Below are 25,852 nucleotides of genomic sequence, written 5' to 3' on the forward strand. Positions count from 1 at the left end.
AACATTGGTGCAATGATTGCTTCCTGTTTTCCTCAGCAATTTCCCAGTTCTGGGGGTTCCTGCCTGACCAAGAGACCTAAAGGATAGAATTTAACATGGGTAGGGAACCACCACAGGCTGAATTCAGAGCTGGAGGGAGGGGAGACAAGATGGTGTTGTAAATTGCAGTTTGAAGTTTTTCCTTCTGTACAGGAAGGTCACAGTTCACTGCAGTATTAAACTCTGAATGTTTCAGGTGCTGAAATATTCACTTTCATAACCTATTCATTTCAGAGATGTGTGAAGATATTTTCCCTAATGATCCTGAAAATATCCCTTGAACAGTTCTCCCAGAGTGTCAGTGGTTACCCAGTGGGAAGTTCCTCCTTGCCTTTTTATGGTTAATAAACCTACCAAACCCTCTTACCTGTATTGCAGGTGCAAGTTCTAATTCTGATGCTGAATCAGAGTCCAAGGCACTCTTGACATTAGCCAGCTCAGACTGTGATCTGTTTTCTGTGGACCTAGAAATAATGCATTTACACACTCAGCACTAGGACACACTGCCCTGTGTCTTCAGGTTCACAAGCACACAATGATTAATCAGGTTCTTTCCTTCAACTGAATTGTTTAACTTGCAGTTATCAAAATTGCCTGGACCCTTCTTTGTGTTCTCACTCTTCTATTTCATAGACAGGGAATCTGAGGCTAGACAAAGACACAAGTCTGTGCCTCAGTCAGTGCCTAAAAATCAACCATCACAATAAAGGATTTCTCTGCATGTCTCTGTAGAATTCTCACCACCATTTATTAAGTAATTGCACCTGCTACTTTCCACAACATTAAAAATTGCTGGCAAAATGGCTTTTTATTGTGCACTTGCTTGTGATACATTGTCCAAAATATGTGCTTGGACACATTTAATGTCATCATAACAGGTTTAATAATATGATTTGTTATCAAGCAAGCATCTCTGTGAATTAAGAAAGCTGGGTTGGAAATATTTTTTTTAAGGAAAGCAAAAAGTTGTACCATAAAATCTCTTTTGATGGAGCTCTGGATGATGATGATGATGTTCTCTCTGCAGAAGGGTGAGCCTTGCTACTCCTGTCTCCATGAAAACTGACATCATCCCATTTCTCTATCTGTGTCTGAATATCAACTGAAAAACAAGAATAAATATGAATCTTTCAAATAAACTACTGCTGAGATTGTTATCTTTGTAAAATGTGTGTTATAGGGAAAATAATGCCACCAAAGCCTCTATTTTTATAAAGGTCCAACATAAAGAAATATTGTGCACCTTTCTAGTTGATATGGTGTGAAAATATTTGGAAATCTACAACATTTTTCTAAGTCTGTTAGCATTCATGGTCTGAATGTCAGTGTAATTCTTGACTTCAAATCAGTATTTTTTATGTAATTTAGACAAATTGTAAAAATGAAGCTTCTTTTAGAGACTAACATGCAAAAATGACTATGTAGGCAACTGGTATTATTCAGTCATGTCAGACTTACTTTGCAAAGATCAGATGTTCAGCTCCTGTTTGAAGATAAAGGTCTCTAAAAGAATTTCTGTGATGATGAATGGAAAATTTGCTGCCTTGGTATAAATTACATTTACCTTGCAAATTTCTCAGTTGCACTGCAAGTAATTTAGTTTGGATGGAACTAAATCAAATTCACCTTTTCCAAAGCTTGTCAATAGATCAGGCTTGGCAGGAAATTGAGTTGTTTTGGGGATTTCTCTTTTCAGTCTGTATAAATATATCTCTCTTCTCAAGAATGGATGTATTTTTCTCTCCTATGCATAGATAAAGCAGTATTTACAAACATAAATGTGCATTTCTGACACCTGCAGTTCTGAAAGGACATCAATATGGGTTCCTTTCCTTTGTGTCCTTTATCAATTCTTCATCACACCCCTACAGATTTTTCTACCATTTTACACACCCTGACTAAATTCCTTTTTCCAAAGAAATTTCAAAGCTTTATTAGCTGACTTAGTGTCAGTTTAATAGGTACAATGGCAGAGGCAAAATGTAAAATATGTTCACTGTGTTTAAGGTTTGGAGTGCCTCAGGTAGTTTATAATGGGGAGCAAAGTCTTCTCTGCTGAAATGGGGTGCAGCAAAAATTCTGGCGTTGCTCATCATTTTGTGAAAGTAGCCAGGAGAAACTTGCGCTAAGCAGGGCAAGGGAGCACTGATAAAACAGCTACACTCTTACCTAAATCTAGAGAAGACTTGTCTGCAACTCTGGCAGCCTGGACTTTCTGCTCAGAATCCACACTGATCAGGTCAGGATTCTCTGTCTTCTTTCTGTGGGTTGAAGCTTTTATGCCTTCAGTTCTTGAAGGATTCTCTGATTTCTTTGCTTTGTTTTGGGTTTGTAAGACAGGTTCACTAAGATCCAAGAGATCCAGACCTGTTGATAATACTTAGAGACAAAATGTTAAAATTCAGTGTTGTTTGAATTCAAATAGCTCACTTTTTAAGATTTGTTTTAATTGGGGAAAAAACCTACTGATATGTTTGTATATTGCCAGAGTAAGTGTGTATTTCCTGGCTAAAGATGATGACCAGTATAATAAAATCTGCCTGGGGATTTCAAGTTCTCAACTGAATGCAGTTTAGTGGATTTGCAAAAAAGGCTTTTCCTCTGAAAATCTTAAAGACATCTGAGGTCTTATGGCTGGGGCCTTCACAGATTTTCCTCTTTTGTGAGGGTTCCCTCACAAAGTTCAGTTGAGCTTTTGGATAAGATTTGGTTTAATCTTAGATTTTTTAAGCCCTGGTAACAGCTGCTTAGGGCATTGCTGTTGTGCCACAATCCATTTGGGAATAGCCCCTGGGGTAGACCTGGGTCAAAAAGGGAAGAAGATGCTTTTTAATGTTTTCTACTGTTGTTGGTGTTTGTCCTTTTGGGCCATACATACTGAATATAAATTCTAGTGCCATTTCTATTAAGGACTGTATCAGTATGAAAGAAATGTTCAATTTCAGCTCTTTTAAAATTTGCCTAAAGAGTAACAGTCACAATTCTTTAGCATGTAAAAGGTAGAAAAACTCCTTCTTTATTATCATATTACAGGGCAGGTGTCTTTGACAAATCAATTTGCATTACCTCTTGCAGTGCTTTATCTGTGTTCTTGGAAATCACTGAATTTCACCAGTCTTCATAGAATATTTTTTTATTTTATTATTAAATAAATCTAATTGACACCCCTACCCCAATCTGATAAATATTCAAGGCAGGTGTAAAATTTACAGATACATTTTAGAACAAGCACCATTCCTAAACAATCTGAAATAGTTCTATTCATCTCTGTAACATCTTCAGCTATATTTTTAAAAGGGAAAAATTATTACTTACAATTGTTATGTAATTCAGTATTTTAGCATTTGTTACTACAGACACATTAATTAGATGTGCAGATAATCACTCAGCTGTCAATTATTCATTTAATAATTTGCATGGGTATAAATTTTAATTAAATGGCTTCCACCAAGCCAAGTCCTTTTCTGAGGCAGGAAGAGAGCCCAGTAGTGCTGTGCTGATATTATTGTCTCAGCTGATCTGCTCAACATCATTGATTACCTCTGCACAGATACCAACTAGGAGTGGGATGACTTCTAAAAATACTTCCAAATGACAATGTACTTCAAATAGAATTCAGTACAATTCAGAAGGTTTTCAGGATTCACTCTTAGATGGTATTGTCTTCTCTACTACCTCATTACAACACAAAGGAGGTAAGAAATGTATCAGATCCTTTCTCTAATAAAGTGTCTGAGCTCAGCCTGGTTAAAGTGCTCTGATACCTCCCCCCTTTTTCTCTCTAACAACTCATCCAAGATTTCATTTAAAAAAAAAAAAATCTTCCTAGAGTAAGGAGTGAGTTTGATTAAAACCAGACTAAATGTGGGTTTTCCCATAGGTTAAAATTTTGCAAAACCAAATGCAGAGAATGGATTCAGACTCATATGTACATCCTGTGAGACTTAAACAAATTGCATTAATTTCAGCCTCAAAGATCTGCTGGAATTGATGTGATTTGAATCACATCAGATTTCCCCTAAAATGTAATGAACAAAGTTTTTCTTCTAACAGGTCAGGCAATTATAATTTAATACCAGCTTGTGATTTTTTGCACACAGTAACAAATTAAGATATCAATTGAAAAAATTTGCCATAATTAAGATAAAACTAAAACTATTTTTCCCTAGTGAGGGATAATAAAAAATGTTGTTTACCTGCAGTATTTGATGTTACAGGCCTGGCAACAGCTTCTGTCTTAGTTTCACAGAGAAAGTCATCAATGGAGGGGCTCAGGAGGGGTCTGCTCTCCTGTTGCTCATTCACCAGCTAGCAACAAAGAACCCCAGGTCACAGAGTGTTCTTAGGATGCAGAATTTACAGAAATAAAACATATTCTCACAATATCATGTGCTTTATTTTTAATTGTGAGAGTAAGATACTGCAATTAGACGATGCACAAATAGCACTGGGATTAAAATAAAATAAGGTTTAGTTACTCTTTTGGGGCAAAATTATATTACAGTTTAACAAATCACACAAAAAAAGAAAGCAGCAAGATGATTTTTCCTTAGCAGTTATTGCATACTATTGCTTTTAGGGCTAAAGTTAGAGGGCCTGATGCAGCTCCCTTCAAATCCATGGTGAAGTTGCCCTTCTCTGTCACCAGGATGATAAGCAGGGCTTTTTTCTCTTTTTTGAAGTGGCCTTTTTTCTCCCACAAGTTACATGCTTCCCCACAGAACTTCCACAATAGCATTTCATCTTGCAAATAAGCATTAGCCCACTAAACAATAACCTGCTGAGACAGGAAACACTTCTCTGCCATAAAATGATATGTGAATGACAGTGGATGGAGCCTGGTGAGTGCATGAACTTCCTGCATGAGTTCTGACTGTGGGAAGACTCATAAAATGTTTTTTATTTATGAGCAGTTTTCCATTTTTAATTGGATGAATGCACTGGTGTTCTGCTACCTGAGAGAAATCTCTGTATTACAGGCTATTTAATGTATCAGAATTAAAAAGATAAATCTGTACAAATCTCAGAAATAAAAGTCTCCTCTTTGCCATCTATCTCTGATTAGAGGATTAAGACCTAAGCTGAGCTGGAGAGATGTCTGATGGTGTGCCCTGCACTTACATTATCTTAGTATCTTAATTTCTTTATCTGAAAAAATGCTTTCCCACTGTTGCTTTTGTCTGGAAGTCCTTCAGCTTTATTTTATCCTCTCCATCTTCTCAATCTTCTGCTCGAACTCTTTTTCTGTTGTTGAATTTTCAAAGTTTTCTCTCAGATATGATAGAATTTTTAAATTGAGGATGCTAAAATGGACTAAAACTGGCCAAAAAGGGTATTTACTCACTCTCATGTTTGTTAAATACTGGCTCTGAGCTACTCCAGCAGCAGGATTATCTCTAAAGTTATTACTGCAAACCAGATTAGATTTACTGCTGTTCAGTACTTGATTTCTGTATTGCAAAGCTGCAGCAAAATACTGGAGCTATTGCAATAACAAGCCCACTATTTCAATGGATCAAACATTTAAACTGATATTCAACACTGACTTGCTGTGCTGCAAGTCTTGCACAAATGCATCTGCCCACTGAAACCCCATGGAAGTTTCCATGGAAGACAGAGGAGTGATTGCCTGCCCAGCAGAGTGCAGCACAACGTGCAAACGTGGCACCTGAATTTAGAAATGTGGCAGTGATGCTGTCCCAAACTCCAGATGTGCTGAACTCAGACTGCAGATGCACCTCACAGGGAATTAATCATGGGGGGGTTAACTCTGGGTTGCCTGTCCAGGTTGCTGTCTCATTCAATGCACAGAAGGCACCTGCTTAATTTGGTAAATCTCAACACTTCATTGGAAATTGCGTTTATATCAACTGTTCACCTTTGATTTCCATTATCCTCTGGTCTACACATTTACCTAGTGATGATATTTAGGACTTAGCAGACCTAGTTTTTCTTTCTATGATTTGGTGACAATCCTTACTCATGATTATTTTGAAAAACATGTGGATGCCTTAAGAGTTGAGTGTTTTCCAAACTACTTTTAGTATTTTAAAATTTTATCCCAATATCAGCAAAAGATGCTTGTATATATTTTTCTTTCTGCATTTACACAGCATAAAGAAAAGTCCTAAACCATTTGGAGAGGGACAGAAGGAAAGAAAGAAGAGGTTCTGTAGGAATCATTGAAAACATAAAAACCTCATGGGAAATACTCTGTTTCTGTGTCTGTAAGACAATCAGTTGGGTACATTATCACACAAGAGTCAGATGCTTATCAAGTTTTCCATTACATTCCATGGAAATTTTCTTCAATAGGAAAGAATGGGAAGGATGAAATGAATAAAGATTATAAGAACCAAAATACCCAAGCTCACTCATTGCAGACAGTAAAGAATAGTAAATCTGAAGACAGCTGGAAAGGCAGTTTATTGCCCAAATCCACTGCAGAGGTCAGAGGGTAAACTCTGGGAAGACCAGAAATAATGTTAAGAATCACAGTCATAGAGGGGAAGGAGGTAACACTTAATAAAGAGCTGAATTTTACCAAGGTCTAACTGAAGTATGAGCTCTAAATTTTTTTTTTTCCTTTTCAAAGATGGCTATTGTGTCCTTAGAATTTTCTTTATTGTGTTCATTAGATTTATTGCATTTTAAAGGAACACTATAAGAGTTTGACTTGCTTAGGCTAACAAAATGAAGATTGAGTAGGACTGCAGTTATTCTTCATGTATACATAAAGGGGGAGTGGTCAGATGACACCACAGGAGCAAAGTTATTTCAGCTATAGAGAAATGCTGGCCCAATAACAGAGTTCTAAACTGGGCATGAGAACATCTGGTCTGGGAGGGCTAAACTATCCCAGCAGTGAACTGTATGAACAGTATATTTTTCTTACTGTAGGGGGACAAAATGCCCACCTATTTAAATGGCTTTTGCCAAGTCTTCTACATGGCTGTTTATGATGTGACTGTGACCCAGTGGATCCCTCCTAGTCCTGGGTCCTATGCTCCCATGGCTAAAGACCAGAAGCTGTAGGAATGTCTTATTGAAAGGTTTGTTCCTGTGAAAAATAATCTGCTTTCAACTCAACTGTTTTTGTCAAAACAGATTGCAAAAACATGACCACATCTACTAACTCTCAATAAACCTAAACTACCTATGTATAGCAATAGAAAAATATTAGAAAATAACTATTTTGACATGAAGCAGACTTTTAATGATGAATTAAGACTTAACAAGTTAGAGTGCCATTTTTTCTGTAGAGAAGTGGGCAGTGGGGTAGGTTTCTGACATTACTCTGTAGGAAATGCCACTTGTTAAGACCTTGGTCTCACACTTGGAATTTCATTTTGCTGCCTCATATACTGTACCAAATTTATCCCTTGCTTAATACTGCTCAAGTTATTAAGAGTTATATCAGACATGAATTTGGAGTAGTACATAAAAGATTTATGAGATGAAAACTATGATCTATATTAAACCAATAATTTATGGTTCTCAAGCACCTTTCAGGTTGAAAATCACAGAATGCCTTAAAACATTCATGACTCAGGCCTGGCACCACCACAGAGCTGAGGAGTATTATCTCTGTGTTGCAGATGAAGGGAGCAGAGCAAAATTAGGAAAGTGACCCAGCATCCCTGGGTGTTGGGGAAGCAGCACTGGGGGCAGGAGCTGATCCCACTCTGGATTTATGTGCCCAGTATCTGCACACACACCAAGTGGTGCAGACTCAGCCTGGGAAAATGGGGGTATCTCAGTACTAATTTAGCCAGTGGGTGCCATAAATTCTCATAATGGCTCTAGGAACTTAAATTCTCTCTGTAAGATTCACTTTAATTAAAGAAGAAGCCCACACACTTCTTTAATTGAGGGATTTGTGAAATCTGTGGAGGCTGATATTTCCTACTACCAACACATCTGAAGACACTCATCCACAGTACAAGATACTCCTAAATTCAAATGAGTCTTCTGGGAACAGCACAGCAGAAAAAGGTGGTTTTCCTACCCCAGTACTGCCACTGTAATTTTTCATTCCAAAAAGCATGAAAGGTCTTTTTGGAATGAAAGCAAGTGGGGCTTTTAGGTGCTTTGGGAGAGATACTGGGAGGTTCAAAAGTGTCTGATATCAGCCCCACTGCTTCAAAATATGCAAAGCAAGGAGCATTTAGCAGTAACTGAGGTATGGTCCCTCCCTCCCATTTCATATTCTCTCTTACTGCATTCCCGATCTTGATCTGTTTGCAGTGCACAAAGCATGATGGTTTGTTTCTTTTTAAAAATTTTACTAGGGCATAACATAATGCTAGTCTTAAGATAAATTATTTAGACTCTAAATTGGGAGGGTTTCCAGTCAGGCTTGGGCAGCTAATTAGCACCTATGTTTTGAGCACAGAGTGAACTAGTTCTCTTAAATTAAGTGCCTAAATTCCCTCCATGTTCAATAGGGAGAGATAAATGCCTAGAAAAGCTACTCCAGAGGGAGATTGTGCCTGCCCAATTTAGGCTGTCCCTCAGGAGGCTCTGAAAGGCACCTAGCTCTCCCCCTGCGATATATGGGATTTATTTTAGAAGGACTGGCTCAAAAAGCATCTAAAATTTAGATGTAATTTGCTACTAAAGTGAGTTGGATTGAATTTTGGATTGGATCCACTTTGTTGCCTGAGCCTGATTGAATTACTCATGGCACTAATTTAGGAATCCCCAAACTACTACTGGGTAATCCCCTGTGCAGTTCAGCATCAAAGCTGCTCCTGGGCACTGAGACTTTTTCCTGTACTGCCCCCTCAGTGTGTGAGAGGGTGGCAGGGCTGCCTCATGACATGAGCTGCTCCAGAAGGCTCAGAGTAAAAATGAACCTGGGAGAAGGCAGGAAACATTGAACTCAGATTTTCTACTGGAAAAATGCTTTTTCTTTTCTTTCTATTGCTCTGAGAAACTTTTCTGCTCTTTAGGTGACACTGGAAAAACAGGTACAAGGGTCAGATTGATTCCAGCAGCTTGTAAGTGTTATGCTTAGGCAGAGACACCAGCTAATTTCAATCACTGATTATTTTTATGATACACAGCAATGGTTTCCTGACAGACAGGTTCCCTGCACATACCTGGCACTTTGGTAGCACTCACTGGGATAGGAGGAAACAAATCAAATGATTTCTACTGCCTGGCTCTCTCTAAAACCTGATAAATAGGAACCCCAACCAAGAATGTAGGTTATTGTTTTCTAGAGCATAACTGAAGTATTGGCCTGACAGTCATGTCTGGGGATCTTTATCTTGGCAGGATAAGAACTGGAAGAACTCCTTTCCTGGTTGCAGAGAGGTGTTTGGAGAGGAAACTCCTGACAAACTGAGTAGTCTTGTGATAAAAGTTAAATTGCATTAGTTTTGTTTTTCTTCTTTTCTCACTTTTATTGTATGTTTATAAAGATTTCACAAATAAAATTACTGCTTCACACACTTCATTTACTCTTGTGTAGTAAGTGTGATTACTACATTATTATGATTACTATTATCCTCAGCTTTTTGCCCCATCCTTGTGCCAGAGTGATAATTTATTTTTCTCTGTCACTCTACTGTGAATGTAGGTGAAGTTGACATGAGAACCAAATATCTGGTTTTCACCAGAAGAGAGAATAGATTCACATGGCACATGCTATAACTGGCTTCTGCCTCACCTGAAACTGTGGGAAGCCCTAAAACTGAGATGAGTTCTTTGCACCCTCCTCACAGAGCACTCAGGTGCTGCTGCCTCTCTGAAGGCCAGCCCTGCTCCCCAGGTGATAACCAATGCTCTCTTGCTAGGCAGTAGGAGGTGTGTGGTGTGAGTCAGAGGTGACAGTTTCTTACCTGAAATCACACAAGCCACATCACCCCAGCTGTCAGGGTTTGTGTGAAGCCAGAGAAGCTGTGGGAGAGCTGCTGTAGACACTGCACTGGATATTTGAATTCATATGCCAGCTGTGTTGTTTAAAACTTTGTTTATGGTGCATCTCCATAAAGAGCAGTTGACTTTCTGGGTGACAGCTCTTGTGATCTCTGTGTCACACCCTGCCTATGCTCCTACGTGCTGACCTGTGCAAGTTATGGTGTGTTGTTGTAAAATTAAACATCTCACAGCTCAATATCTCCTTCCCTCTGTTCTACCTGGTCTGCTGAAAGGAGGTTTAACATGACAGTTGGGTCTGGCTCCTGCATTTTGGCCTGGCTCCAGCTGAGCACTTAAACATGCCCTGCAAAACTCAAGGTTAAGCACGTGCTTAACTGTCCTGCTGGATCAGAGCCCTGGGGGAAGAGGAGGAGGAGGAGGAAAGTCACTCTTGTCATATTTTAACTGTGACTGACAGTTTGGCCTTTACCCACATAGAAATGTGATTTATTGTAAATCTGCCAGTTGCATTCATGCCTGCATGCTCCATGCACTTCTTTAAGTTAAAGGAAGCTGTTATCAAAAAATGGAGTGCCTCTCCCTCCTGGGTGTTGGAAGATTTTATTTCTCACTTGGCCATGAGTTTTCTTTGTGGTGTTACCTGTGATTTCTGTTTCAGCCTCTCCCCTGCCCCATATCATTATCTAGGCTGAAGATCTACAGTCATCAAGCAGTGATCCAAGACATTTTGTCATCACCATAGATAATTTGAGATCCCTGCTATATTTTTGCATATGGGCTGTAATTGCTTGAAAACCCCATAGATTTTTCTCTTGTCCTCTCTGTGGATTTTTCTTCTCAAAGTCCTGCAGCATATCTAGAGTTAGGCTGTGGTTTTGGATGTGTTACTGTGTCTGGTCATAGGAACCAAATCACCAGTTCCTGTTAAATGGCCTTTCCCTGTCATGGCATGTCTGGTTGCTTAGGGGTGTTTTCAGCAGATTGGACAGCTTGAAACTTATAAGCTGTTAGTGAATTGCAATTCAGTAGAGCAGCTTCACTGAAAAAACAGCAAGTTCAGTGAATCTAGAACTGTAGCACATGGTTTGCAGCTCTTTAACAGACAGTGTATTCATACTTGGAGTATTAATGAATGAAGAGCCAAGGAGTTTCTGAAAAATAAATCTTATTAATAAATATAAAAACCAGACCTAAACTCAAGTATTCTATTAGTCACAAAAAAATTTTGGTCAATCTTTCTGTCCTTAAGGAATAGTAAGGAATTTTGCAGTTATGAAACAGTATGGTTAATTTTTTTACTTTATTTCAAAAATACACCATCAATTCCCATGGTAATTTCAAACTAAAATTGTAATTTTGTGAAAAATGTATTCAATTTATGTGACAGAGACATCTACATAACTTCAGTAAAGCAGCCAATTTATGACTCTTAATAATATTGTCAAGGCAATTTTATTGTACTCCTGAGAATATTTCTGCTGAAATTATGCATATGTCCCTAAAAGCAATAAATGTTGAGCAATATTTAACTTCGAGGTAAAGAATCAATTAATATTTGTACTGCTAAGCATGCATTTATTCATTTTTGTATTTCTTCTTTTGCTCTTCATGTATTTACCCTGTGCTAATAATAGATGAAAAAGAGTTATCAGAAGGACTGAGGATGTGTCTTCTGATAAAGTACTCAAAGCTTTTATAATAAATCAGATTTGAGATGTATAGAACATATCACTAATAAATTTATCATTAATCCTTTAAAAATAATCCAAAAACTAGGATCTCAAGCCTAGTTATCCTAAGATCAGTGAGGAAACTGCCACTGTTCTCAGAAGGCAGATTGGAATGTACAATGAATTCTTGCACTCCAGACTTTGATAATGGCAATAATTAAAACTGACATGATTTTTGCCTTTTTACCTGAATGTATTTCACTCAGTTATAACAGAGTGAAATCTGGTTTAGGTTGGTGTAAAAGAGAAGGGAAGCTAATTGCATCCACAGGAACCTCCCACCATTCTGTTTTAATCTTATTGAGAACACATTTCTGGAGTGGGCTGGAAGTCAGTGCAAGCCTAATGCTAAGAAGCTTAGAATGAACATGACTGATTCAAATGGGACTGTTAAGTTTTTATGGAAAACTGTGATTATGCAATCAAATCCATGTAGTGAGCCCTTGATACACACATCACAAAATCTACTAACAACATTGGGAGCTGAATATTAGCTATCTTTAATCTGTTTCCCTTATAAAATTGAATGGAAGCATTAAAAAATCTCCTGTTAGAGACTTAAAAAAAAACCCCAGACAACCCACCAAAACCCACAAAAAAGCCCCAGAACAAAACAAATATAAGAAAAGCCTAACAAAGCAAGCAAGAAAAAAAACAAAAACTAAACCTAAGCAGAAATATACCACCACCACCAAAAGAAGTAAATAAATACATACATACATATATACATACATACAAACATACAAAAAAGCAAATGAAAACCAAAACACCAAAACAGTGGAATTTAGGCAGTGGAAATGTTGGAGTATTTTATTCACAAGCCCTTAAGCAAATATAAATGTGCTTAGATCAACTAAGTATTTACATGCAAATGAAGTTCCCTTAAAAAAATAATAGCTCCTACTTTGAATACTAACTAATGCCTTATAGACCCTCGAAAAGCCTTAAGCATCTGGTGGAGTTAATTGGGGGGTAGTCATGAAACATACATATTTTTCTGACATGTGCTGTAGCCTGCATTTTTCACAGGGGAGGATGAATTTCAGCCTGTTTCTTATAATGTAATTCCAGCTTTTTCAATTTCTTCTTTCCAATTCAAATTCTTAACCCTAAGTGTTTTGTGGGCTAACTTTTTAAATTATAAGTGCTTTGAGATCAAAACTGTGCTCTGAGCAATGTCTGTGTGGGTCCCATAAGTTGTAAGTAGGCAACTCCAATATTTTTCAGTTAAAAGCAGAAGTGAGGAATGAAGTTTTCATGGACTCCCATTTCTGTTCTGTATAATTCCAGAGTATATTTGCCACAGGACTTTCATGGACATGAATCTCTCCACTGCAGTTCTTCTTTCTTTCTGTTGGCTTTATAGGGATCCTGCCATGAGCATCTTTCCAACCTGTGTACTCTAGTAAGGAACCTAAATTAGGTGTGATGGATCTGGGACAAATAACTCCAGTGACACTGTGAGATTTCTTTTGTTTCTGCTGGCAAAGCATTTAAGCATGAACTCTTTCACTGCCCAATAAAGCAGTTAATCATATTTTAAAGTATAAGTCTGGGTCGAAGTATGTGATTGAATCAGATCCTTTGAAGTTCACTGACCTATAGTAAATTGGGAATTTCATAGCTGACTGCACAATTAAACTTTGACTTCAGGGCATATTTAGGTTTAAATTTCTCATTAGGAAGTAATTCTGAAGTAAGATTTTTTTTCTCCTGACAAATGCAAAGAAGCTGCGAAGAGGTTAAACAAAAATTTTATTTTGCAATTAAAACCAAATTTATGCATGATTTTTCTCATTTATTTCTCTGCTTCTGGTAAAGGTAATTGGTTCATAGCTTAATATCCAGGTAATCATTGAACCTTCAGCAAGCTTTCTTACATGTTTTCTAGGCTCAATTCATATGAAAAAATTACCTTTTTTCCATTTGTCCCAGTCTCTTATGAATTATCTTTTAAAAGATAAAGGGAGACAGCAACATGGATAGAGTTATATTCTACAAAATCCTATTAGAACTGAAAGATCACTCTCTTGATGCTTAAAGTATTAAATTTGGCAACTACTGAATCCTTTTTCACACCAGTAAGTGTGAAGAAAGTGACTTTTATAGAAGGTAATTGAGACAGGAAGACAGGATTACAAAAATTAGATACTGAAAGGTCCATTCAATTACCAGGAATACTCCTCTGCCTACTGTTGTACACTCATTACTGCTGGAATGGTGATTGAGATTCCCAGCTGCCATATACTGCCACAGCCCCACAGGAGTCTGCAGTACATTTTTGGTTCATGTTATTTGAAGATTTGCCTTCATAAAACAATATCTGATGGTATAAAATAATCTGTGAATTGGAAACATAACTTAAATTTAATTCACAGTACTTATTCAAAAAATAGGTGGCATATTTAAAAGCTGGGGTTTTGCTAGGAGCATTACAATAAAATGGAGCTATTTATCTGTCTTGTTCTGTGCTGGATGTGTTTTTACCACTTTCCAGAGGAAGAGAGCAAAGACACATTTTTTAAATTGCAAATTCAGGGGCGTATGTACCTTATCAAAAAGCAGATTTTAGAGACACTTCTTTGTGTATCAGATTCCAATTATGCTTCCTGTGGAGTCTGTCTCCACAGTCAGACACGATTAATCCTCCATTCATCAAGGATTTTGGAAATGGGAGATTTCACTTGTTTTTTCTCTTGGAAAAGGCTGTGCTCTGTCTGGGCTTGATCTTTGCATTTCAGTTGCAGGTTTTTTTGCTTAGGTAGCTGTAAGGTTGGAGCAGCACGGACTCTTAATGCATTAAATGACTCCCTAAGACATGGACCTGCCCACCCTGGGCTGGGTGGCAGTGGGACCTTTGGAAAGACCAGGCTTTACTCTCCTGACCCATCTGGCTCGCGAAGTTTGCAGTCAGTCTGGAACTTGTTCCACCCCATGAGCAGCAACCACACCCATCTGTTTCACCATGTAGGGAGCAGAGACAGACACTGGGATGGGATGGCTGGCACAGCAGAGCGTGTTCCTGCGCGGATGGTGGGGATGGGGCTCACGGGGACACACTGCAGGGACAGCATCTCAAACCAACACTGCAGCCACAGTCAGGGACAAATGATGGATGCAACGTGGTCAGACAACTGCACATCACACATACATGATGCAGAGATGGCTATGGAAAATACTCACTTTTTCACTCGATTCTGCTTCCTTTTGGCTTCTGCACCCCTTTGGTGCATAGCAGGGAAGTAGGTATTTGTGTTTAGTGGAAGAAATTACACTGACTAACAGACACAAGCATTTTTACTCATAAATTTATCATAGACTATTGCTGAGGAGACTGACAGACAGCCACTACAAATGGTGTGTCAAACATTTAATGAACCCAGGCTGAACTCCTGGCCCTGTTGAAGCCAATGGAAGTTTTTGCATGTGTGCACCCCTTTTTTGGGGTGCAGTGAAGGTTTAGAGGGGGCAGTATTTTATGAGTGTTTCTAATTGTTTGTTAATCACTTCATGTAAAATTAGAAATGATGCCTTAAACAGAGCATCTTTTTCCTCTGCGCAATTTCTTCACAGACATTGGAGTTCACCATGAACAAAACCTGGTGTTCAACAGGGTCTGAGGAGGAGGTGCCAGACCTGGTTTCCAAATTAGTAGATGGTATTTCTAGAATGTGTATTAGTGCAGCATATCTGCGATGCTCTGCTAGAGAAGTACGTGCTGGTGTGTGTGCATCTCAGAACTTTCTAAAGTACAGTAGCTGTTAACCTAAATCATGAGAGGAATAAAACAGGACTGTGGATTTCATTTAAGGCTCTCATGTAAAACCAGCTTCCAGCAATTTCCATTCCTGATGAGCTGGAAGCATTTACATGCAGTAAATATCGGCAGTAAACTAAATGCACTTGCCTGGGGAACAAACTCATGAGAGCAACATGAAAAAAAATCCACTAAAAAATCCACTCTGATAACAAGAGTGCTATGGTTTACAGCAGTGTTCAGTCACTGTCTTTAAGAAACTAATGGAACCACCAAATGCTTGGTGGCTACTCCAAGGTACGTGTAAGTTTAGTGTGGGAATGTACGTCCTTCCTTTGATGGAAGGTATAGAAATGAAAGCAATGAGATGTGCCAAGTCACATATTCTGATCCAGACCAGGAGCAGAACCCCAGTGAGAGCTTAGGAATGGGATCTGAGATATTGGAAATGACACTACTGTGAACGGGCTGTTTCTTATTTTACATATGCACCGAATGGGAATATTTTTTATATGAATTGCAAATGAGCATTTATGGCGTGACAATTGATGGCATGAATTAGGACTGAAATGTTAAACTAGCTTTGAACAACTTTCTGGTAACTGAACTGGGGGGGAAAAAGTGCATTTTTGTTTAACTTTTCACGTCAGACCATCTAAACCCCCAATATTCACCCCAGGCTCTTTTTCCCCCCTCAGGGAAGCAGCGGGACGCCACAGGCGCGGGATGGGTCACCCAGCGGGGCCGGGGACCCGCGCGGCGCCCGCGGCCCCCTCAGAGCCCCGCGCTCTGCCCACCTGGGATGCCACAGTGAGGAGGGGCTTTTCTTCTGCAGACTCCTCCCTCGGAATCTCCTTCATCACCATGGCCACAGCCTTATCGGCCGCCCTAGCGCCTTTGCCCTACAACAGCGAAACCAACAACGGCGCCAGGTCAGCAGCGGGCTCCGACCGCCCCCGCGCGCGCTCCCGACCCGGCCCGGGGACGCCGCCCGCGCCTGCGCCTGGAAGCGAAGCTCGGTTGGAAGCAGAACACACACACACACACTGGTTAAAAATAGTACAAATAATAATAGTAATAATAATGTAACAAGTGGTCCGTCAACCCAATGGTTAAGGAGGCAGTTGGGGTCTAGCCGTGGTCTGGTGGCTCGTTCGAGTTGCCCCAATGAAGTCAACAGGAATCCGTCGCTTTCCTGCTGGGCCAAGGCCTGTGGGAGTTCCCCCGTGCCAACTTTCTGCAGGGTAGCATTCCCAGAGCAGTAGGGGTTGGAGGATCAGCCCCTTGATTTAATTTTAGTCATCCAAATTTATACCCAAAATACCTCTTTGTGGTTTTTTTCTGTTTTTTTCTTAAAAATAGCATCAAGTGGAGTTTTCAAATAAAGCACAGTTCCTTGTTGTTCACTGAGGCAAACTCTCCCTGAAATCTGAATGTATAATCTGGACCCACAGAGTTTATAGCTCTAGTAACATTTTAAAAAGCAATTTACATCATATAAACAGTCTGGGTTTTTGCTAACAGAACATACGGAGCCAAATTCTGCCATCGTAGGCATTGCTACAGCTCTCCCTTAAATGATCATTGTTGTAGAACTTGCTGTAAGGATTTTTTTTTTTTTAAGCTACACTTTTCTTAAACTTCTCTTAACACATTGTAAATATTCTGGAAAAGGTTAAGAGATTTTAACAATATTTACTATAAATTAGCCAAACAAAAAGTGCACCAATATTATGTGCCATGCTGTTTAACGTCATTCTTTTTATTTAATGAGAGTCTTTATCATCTTGAGTTCGTATGGGTTTCTGTATCTTGATCTTTGGTCTTATTCTGATCTCTGCCTCTTGCAAGTGACAGAGAAGCTTGGAGCTTACACATAAAACATCACAGCAGAGCTGCATTATGGCAGTGACCCTGGGCAGGTCCTTATTATTATACTTTAAAAGCTCCCATTGATTTCCATGGAAGTTTTAGCTGTGCAAAGACTGCAGGATCTGGCTCCATAAAAGAGGTATTTTACACTGGACTTAAATATATTTAAATCCTTAAAAGTCTATTAACAGAAGGGGTTCTTTGCTAAGACATCATATGCAAGAATTGTCTTCACTAGCAGTATATTCTGTGTCAAGTAAACCCCCACTATTGCTTATACTAAACTACAGATGGTTTCAGGAACATTTCATCAATTGCAGGTAAAACCATTGCATACTATTGCAGGTTCTAAACGGGTTTTATTACTGGTCAGGTCAATATTAGATTAGCTTGCTTGTGCAACACATCACAGATACCCTACAGAGAGTTCTTTGCATGCTGCAAGAAATTCTCAGAGCAGAAGTGTCATAAATGATAGGCATGCTGGACTTGTGGTGCCTTTGATATCCAAAGAACTGCAAAGTCATTGTAAAATTAAATATATTAAATTCAATGAGAATTACATTTAATTGGTAAGCATATCAAAGGTTCTGGGCCAATTACGTGTTTGTTCATGATTCACATGACATGTTCCAGGTCTATGAAGCTTGTTTCTAATATGACACATGAGCTATCATTAGCTAGCACTAAGAGCATGCTATTGGTCTCTATAAAATGTAGTCCTTTTGTGCTGAGTGCTAGAACAAAATCGTTTATCAGCTAGGAAGGATGCATTGGAAAGCATGCAGTGCTTTTTATTTCTTGCAGAGTAAAAACCCACCAAAGCAAAGGTCAGGTCACTTTTTTGAAGACAGAGCCACTTTTTCTTCAAGGTTTCACCTACTGCCTGAAAAGAGTCATGATACTCGTATTAGTGCCTGCTGTTCATCCTCCACACACGTAACTGCAAAGCCCTGGGAGTGGCTGACACCAAATATAAAATCTGTCTCACCAGTTTAAAGTGGCCATGCTACAATGGACAAAAGCAACCCAAAGGATACCTCTGTGCTGTTTTTAATGAGCAGACTTAGTTTATTTGCTGGGCAAAGCAAGGGGTTTGATGCTACCTTTTTTTCCTGAAGTTAGATCTTTAATTTTCCTAAAGGAAAAACACACTTTCCTGTGTGTAAGTCAGGTTGACATTTCTGGCTGTTTAGCCTATGCTGTATGAAACATTTTGAAACTAGAAGCTGGTAACAATTTCTTGGATGTCAAAGAGAAAGCCAATGCAGTGGAATAGCTTAAATTGTCAGACTCTGCTGGAGAGGTACACAGGGGAGCAATTCACTGGAAAATGCAGCTTTTTATTCTGTTGACTAGAAATTAATATTCTTGTTCTATGTAAGGTAGGTAACCTTAAAAATTTTGGTCTCTCTTCCCTGCAGTAACCACTGTGGAGCCAGTTCTTGCCTATGAAGCCATTAGGCTGAAGAACTGGACAGAAATAAAACCAGTTTCTCTGTGGTCAGGATGACCTTGCTACTCTTGTCAACTGCAGCTGAAATTAAAATCCCCAGCACATTTATCACAATAACCGTTGAAGAATTATTATTTTTGAAGGTGCTATTTACTGAGCCTCTTTTGATATTAAATGTTGTTTCTTAGCAAGCCAAAGTGCTATATAAATTTACCCTGCACAGCAGTTTATTGTTCAAACCCTGTAATTCTGTAACAACTAATTTTAGACATGCCAGAACTTCAAAACAAACAGTTTGTTGGTACTGGAGGTTTGCAAGGTAAGTTGCTTTCTCATGTAAACCACAGTTTAACAATTTAGTAAATAAATTTCATCATTCCCTGTTGGTTTACAATATAGAAATGGAAACAATTGTGATGTAGAACATGACAACCCATGGGCAAATTATGACAAACATGAATTGATGAAGGAAAAAATGTGTTATTTGTTTTAATGGAACATACTGCTTAAGAGAAACTGAGAAACATGTCAGTGTTTCATTTTTTGATACATTAAAAAAATGCAGCAGTTCGTTTAGGTAATATCTCCAAACCAAAATAAGGAGTAGAGTTCAGAGTATTCCCCTGATGCTAAATATTTATAACAGCATCAGGTTCAAAACTTAATAACAATTTCTCTAAGCTTTTCCTTTGGGGACAGATAATGGGTAGCAATAGACATTTCCATAGGAGAATGCTGATTTAGCAGGATTTTGTAAGGAAATACTTTTATTCTGCTGCTGTTTCTGAATAGTTCAAAATTCAATTTTGTACAAGTCACACTATTTAGATGTGGTACTTAATAATGAGTGTTTAATTAAATTACTGTAATTAATTAAATTACTGTAAGAGCATATTAACATAAATTTCTAGTGTAGCATGAATTTGATTTTTTTAAATAAGTGATGCATATACTTTGTAACCATACTCATCTAGGATAAAGCTTTAAGTACTTGGGACCAGCAGATCACCTTCAGGTCCTGATGGGCAGATCAGAATGAACACATGCTCACACTTGAAACATTACTATTTAGTGCAATACTCTATAATTCTGTAATTATTTTCTTCATTACAGCGATTTGCAAATTTGTTCTTGCATATGAAAAGCCAATAGTGCTTTGTAAATGTTTAACATTTTGACAACAGTATTTAAACTATAATGATTAATTGCAGAAATTCTCTGTTGTCATCTGTACAATAAAAGGATTTTATCTACAACCATTTCATAATTATAAGTTTGCTTTTGACAAATATTTAAGGTTCTTGAGTCCTAAATGTACTTTTCAGGAATATTTATAGACTCTATTCTTCTGAGAAAGTGAGCAAAAAGAAATGATCAGATTTTCTTTTTTTTAACATGCATACATGAAGAAAGCATTCCTTCATTACACAGACCTGTGTCTGTGTAATTTATTTTTCAAAGATCCTAACAAGCTGTTTCAGCTTTAATTGACACACTACAATGCATCCCTGTTCATAGAAATCATCTCAGCACAGGCGTGTTTAAATTTAAGCCTCTATAAAATAGAAGATTTAAGAAAGCTTTCCTTATAAAGAAGTTTGATAGATTAAAAAATTGATCTTCAGGCAGTGCTGGTACAGGTATGGCAGGATTACTGGTTTCATGGGCATCTCCCTTTACAACTGAGGAGAAACAGAATAACATTTATAAATGTAATGCCAAAAAATGTGGCCAGATGTCCTGACCTTTCCCACTGGGCTGTTGAATTGAAGTGTTTGAAAACAAACTAAAAACAAAACCCACCAGTTCAGGACATCTTGAATACTGGTCTGCACTTTAAATATCTTTAATAAGTTGGAATGGCCTTTGTAAAGCAAACTTTAAGAAAAAAGCATTAGTGAGAGCTTGGAGTTTGAGGAGCTGTTGTCCTCCTATGCTGGGAGAAAGAACAGGGAGAGCTGCTGAACGTGTTGGATTTGGGAGGCTTGGCTGCCCTCCAGATCCCCCAGCAGCTGATGTATTAGAGTACCAGCTAAGCAGCCTATTCCAAATAGCTTTATGCTCCACAAATCTTCCTGTTTTGTGCAACTTAAAATTAAAAATGAAGGGAAAAACTTGGCTTTATTTTTTTAAATCGTGTAGTGCTAAGGTTTTTTACCTCTCAAAATGAGCACACAGAGCTGTGCAGTGGTACCATGGGAGTTCCAGGCTCCACAATAAAACTGTGAGCTCTTGATTTACATTGGATCTGTTTATGACTTCAAATTTATCCCTTCTCAGGTTTTTTTGCTCATGTTTTTTGCATATGTCTTTCCTCTCATCCATACTTTTCTACTTTTTTCTAGTGATGTTCTGTCTTGCATTTTATATATAATTAAAAATAATGAGGAAACATATGGTGAGGCAGTTTTATGGACAAATACAAGATTGATTTTTAAACAGAAAATTCTGTTTCATCAAATCTCGTGGTCATTTTTTTATTACAAGCCTAATAAAATCAAGTTTATATCTAAGGTAAATGGGAACACAATTCCTTTAGGCTGTGCCCAGTTGGCCATGGATGGTGAGGAAACCTGAACAAGCTCTCAGTCCTGAACTGGAAGCAGCATTGTCAGGGTTCAGACTAGGTTTCAGAACTTAAGTTTCTATTTTGATATTGTATTTCGATTATTTGGAACCTCTTATCAAGCTCTCTGTTAGTGATTATCCAAACTCTTTTGACTCATGACCTTCAGTAGCTCATTCTCCCAAGATTATGATGAAATACAGACAGACATGGTTACAGACAAGGAAGCAGCTATAGGAAGACTTGCCCAATAAGTAATTTATAGGAAAGCAGCTAAATCCATATTGGCTGAGTTCGCAGTGTTCTACTCCTCTTTTATCCCTTTCCCCATCTTTTCATTCTTATGTTAATGGAATAACAGATTTCAGAGTTAATATGGGAAGACTTTATTGCATTCAGGAAAAATGGCAAAGAAAGGCACAAAAGCTTATAAAAAACAATCAGCATAAATATTCACATATACCCTCTCTGGGTTGTGCCTTATACCCATTTAAATGCCAATAGGGTGGTTAAATTGAGTTCCAGTTTGAGAAGCATTTGCATGGAAATGGCACTGTAAGGTTTTCTGTTTATTGACTCTCAGTAACTGTTGCATCACGTGTGCTCCCTTGAGAAGCTGTCTCAGTCTGAAGCCTATAGATTCCTTCCCAATGCCAAGTGGGACAGCTTCCAAAGCATCTCTGCTGGAAGCTCTGCAAGACCCATTTTGCTCTCAAGAACTTGTGCAAAGTCACTTGACTTAACACATTTGAACACAAATTATGACTGGAAATTGATAAACAATTCTGCCAATCTAACTCATTCTCTATAAGCTGGTATGATACCTGCAGGCTAAGAGGAGGAGGAGGATAAATAAGGTTTTTTCCTCTAAAATGAAAGAGTTTTATTTGGGGTATAATAGGGAATGCAGAATACACTGAGATAACAACAAGATAACCACACTGTAATATTGGAACAATAATGATGATTTAACTGTAAATGGTAAATCCAGCTGGGAATATAGGGCAGAGTTGCTAAGAAGAAGGAGGTCTGGGACAGAACCAATATTTAGAGGTTGTTTAAGGTTCTGCTCCTTTTATGAAGGAGTTATATAATAAATCTCCTTGTGATAGAAAGCTTGGATGAGACATTTTGCAGTCTTTTCTTTCTTTGCAATTGTCATCTTTTAATAAGACCATTGTGAATATGTAGAAACTTTTTTTTTAGCACTTATTTGATTGACTTCCTAATAATTTGGAATTGCATTACCAAAGAGATGAGTGCTTTTACTGCACAATGGTATATGACTTCAAAATCTTAGGGAATAGCTGCAGGGTTTCTTTCATCTCTACTTAGTCTGTGTCAAGGAACTTTGTGAAATCACTGGGTTTAGCAACTGGCAATTTTAAATTTGTTTGGTAGTCTTCAGCAGAGAATTAATACTGAGGTATTTTCTCTCCATAATTCGAATTCCTTTTATGTTGACTTCAGTGTCATGATCCCCAGTCATAACATACACATAGCAACAGAATTACTTGCTATTATTTGCTATATTGCCCTGATGATGCATGGGCTGAATTAGAATAAGAGATTCCTCTGGTACCAGTTCAAGTGAAATTCCAGGAGATCAGGTCACTTTCAAAATAAACGATTGTGACTAAAGTGCAGTTTGCTGTTTAAATGTTTACTGCACACATGATGTATAAATGATGGATTTTGCTCCCTCATTTCCTCCCAGCACATGATGTATTGTTCTTTGAAGTGGTAGGGGTTCCTCACCTCCTGCTACACAATTTTTATGGTTTTGTTTCATGAAGCATTCAGAGAACTCAGACTAACTCTGCAGTCTGTTTAGGAAAAGCAATGAAATAAACTGAGAAGTGGTGGTATTTTATGTGGAAAAATCAGCAGCTTATCAGGGAGCACAAATACAGGATATCTTTGCAGGAAATGCAGAATATAAAACGTTGTTCCAAGTTACCTGGAACAGGCAAGCTTTTAAAAGGCAGCTGTTTATTTATACTTTTTGTGTAAAAGACAACTGGAAGTATAACTGTGTCTGGAATATGATGCAAGATATTTTTAAAAGAAAGTTATGCAGGTTCTGATGTTTAAATAGTATAATCTGCACTCTGCCAGCCTGGAACATAGAAGAAATATGCATTTTTTTCAGTGTTTGCAGATTTTGTTGTTCTTGTTCCAGATATCATTATTAAATCCTGCACTTTACAGTTGTAAACCTGTGTATCAGAAAATTAATTAAGTCCGATTAGCCCCATATTTTTGTTAGTGTAGACTTTTTCTAGAATGGGCAGACACTCATAAGACATTTAGAATGAGAAAAAAAAAACAGGCAAAGGAATAAACACCATTTAAAAGATAAAGAAATCTCTGACAGAGCTAGAAAAAAGATTTGAATACGTAATGATCTGATCATATCCTACAGGTACAATTCCGTGAGAGTTTTAAGATAATTTTCAAGTCCTGAAACTGATTTTCTGCACAGAAGGGAACTGATATTCCTCTAAATAATAGAACAGAAATTTTTATCAAAACTGTTGCCTGTTGTTTCCTCTTGTTTTACATTACCAGATTAAGAGTCCCAATTAGGAAGGTATTGTTTAGCAAAGGAGGAGTTATGTTGAATGAGGGTCACTGTTCAGCTGACCTGTTAAAAATTCTGCATGCTCTTTTGAAAAATGAGGTATGTATTTAAATAAGTGAGTTGGTTTATGTCTCTTGCTAGGTACCTAATCTCAAAACCATGTAAAAATAGTATTAGTTCTTAAACTACTTATTTTGATTGTTCTGGTTTTGTTTATGAAGGATGACAGCTTGGGCACTGAAGACAGTTTGTAATGCATTGTCACCACTATTAACTCTTATTGAAGATTAGGATGAAAATCTCAGGATTTGAGTTCTATAAATATTTGGTAAACATTATGTGATCAAAATTCATGTTCTCAGTTTAATGTTTTCATGCAGATTCTTTCATGGTTTGTGTACAGCCATACAAGATTTAATTCTGTTTAGGTTTTTTGTTTTTCTTTGGCTGGCTTGTTAAACACCTTGCTCAAAGGCTATTAAAAACAATGAAAGCTTTTATAAACATGAAAAGCTAAAATATATTTAATCCAAACATAACAATATATGTGATTCTACCATGTAAAAGGATAGAAAGATGATGAGGCAGAGAATTAATGGAACAAAAAGTATCAAAGGGTAGCTGGAAGTTTGTGATTTGGTTTGTTTTGAAGCAGATTGATGTTAATTCTTATCATCTGTACATATTAAATAAGGGAAACACATACTGGATGGCAGGTTTGAAAACAACAGATCAGGATTGTTATGATTGAAAAACACTTTTAAGACTTTTTTTCTGAAAAGAGTTCTTTCCAGCCATGGTTCCAAATGCTGCCAGGATAAATTTAGCCCTTCCTGTAACACAAACATTTGATTCCCACCATAGTATAAATTCTTGATACCCTTGAATTTATTATGTAATTTCTTTGCCACCGCCTTAAGATTTGAGTCCTTTCTGCAGTGAATGGTGTCAAAGTAGAACTCTTTTAGCACTTTGGTCATAAAGGGTCTTTATGCAGTATCCTTGACCCAAAATTCATTCTGAGTCTTGTGCTGTGTGTACTTTGCAACAAAGGGTTCAGAACATGAGTGTACTTACCTCCAGAATAAAACCCTATTTTTAACCTGTATAGTTAAAATATTTACCCCCTTATTTTTATTCCCTGAAAAGAGTAAATTGTCACTTATCAGACAGTGGCAATAGCAGATGAGGAATTTGAATAACAGTGTGGCTGCAAAATAACTTCATGTCCCTGACCTAGACACGGCCTCTGCATGTACTTTCAGCTTCAGAATGATCTCATCTGATGTTCCAAAGTATGTTAATGCTGCAAATGCTGCAAATGCAGCATTAACAGCATCATATAAAAGCAGCATTAGCAGCATCATATAAACCTATTTAGAGAGGATTAAGCTACTGTCCCTTCATTTACACAGTTTGGAAACCTTCAGGGAGAAATTCTTAAGATTGAGGTATTATGATTGTGCTCTTAAAAGATGTTCCTAATTCTCTGACATGTACTGTTAGCGTGGAGAATGGATTTTTCTACTCTATTATTGCAAATACATTGTAATTACAGACATAAAAATGGAAAAAAAAAAAGTAGGTGCATTAGTAGATAATTACTTTGAGACCTAATCATAAGTTCAGCTGCCTTGGACAACTAAAAGTTTGCTCTAAGCAAAGAATCATAGAATGATTTGAGTTGGAAGGGATCTTAAAGATCATCTATTTCCAATTCCCTGCCATGGACAGGGACACCTTCTACTAGATCAGGTTGCTCAGAGTCCCATCTGGCCTGGTTGTCTATCTTTACTGTTTTAAGATAATATTTTAGCATAATGGGCCACATCAGTTACATTTGTATAAGTTTGCTCTTTTGCATATATTTGCAAGTACTCTATATTCTTTTTTGCTTTGGTGGATTTAATTTCATTTTCATATCAATGACAGTAATTAGCACCTGGCCTGCTCTACAAGG

The 25,852-nt window shown here is 37.8% G+C and overlaps 1 protein-coding gene across 4 annotated transcripts in view; it reads right to left on the reverse strand.

Moving 5' to 3' along the window:
* Positions 1-25,852, reverse strand: part of PEX5L (peroxisomal biogenesis factor 5 like) — a 103,639-nt gene that overhangs the window by 23,904 nt on the left and 53,883 nt on the right. For 2 of the 4 annotated variants that reach the window (XM_050977993.1, XM_018912802.3), the window contains exons 2-6: positions 16,212-16,316; positions 4,236-4,347; positions 2,209-2,418; positions 1,012-1,141; positions 407-503 (exon numbers count right to left, since the gene is read on the reverse strand). In XM_050977993.1, the coding sequence (XP_050833950.1) occupies positions 407-503; positions 1,012-1,141; positions 2,209-2,418; positions 4,236-4,347; positions 16,212-16,316 (654 nt within the window). The remainder of the gene's footprint in view (positions 1-406; positions 504-1,011; positions 1,142-2,208; positions 2,419-4,235; positions 4,348-16,211; positions 16,317-25,852) is intronic. The other 2 variants (XM_050977995.1, XM_050977994.1) reach the window with 1 other exon arrangement.

This window comes from Serinus canaria, chromosome 9 (genome assembly GCF_022539315.1).
Source record: "Serinus canaria isolate serCan28SL12 chromosome 9, serCan2020, whole genome shotgun sequence".
In the NCBI taxonomy this organism is placed as follows: domain Eukaryota; kingdom Metazoa; phylum Chordata; class Aves; order Passeriformes; family Fringillidae; genus Serinus; species Serinus canaria.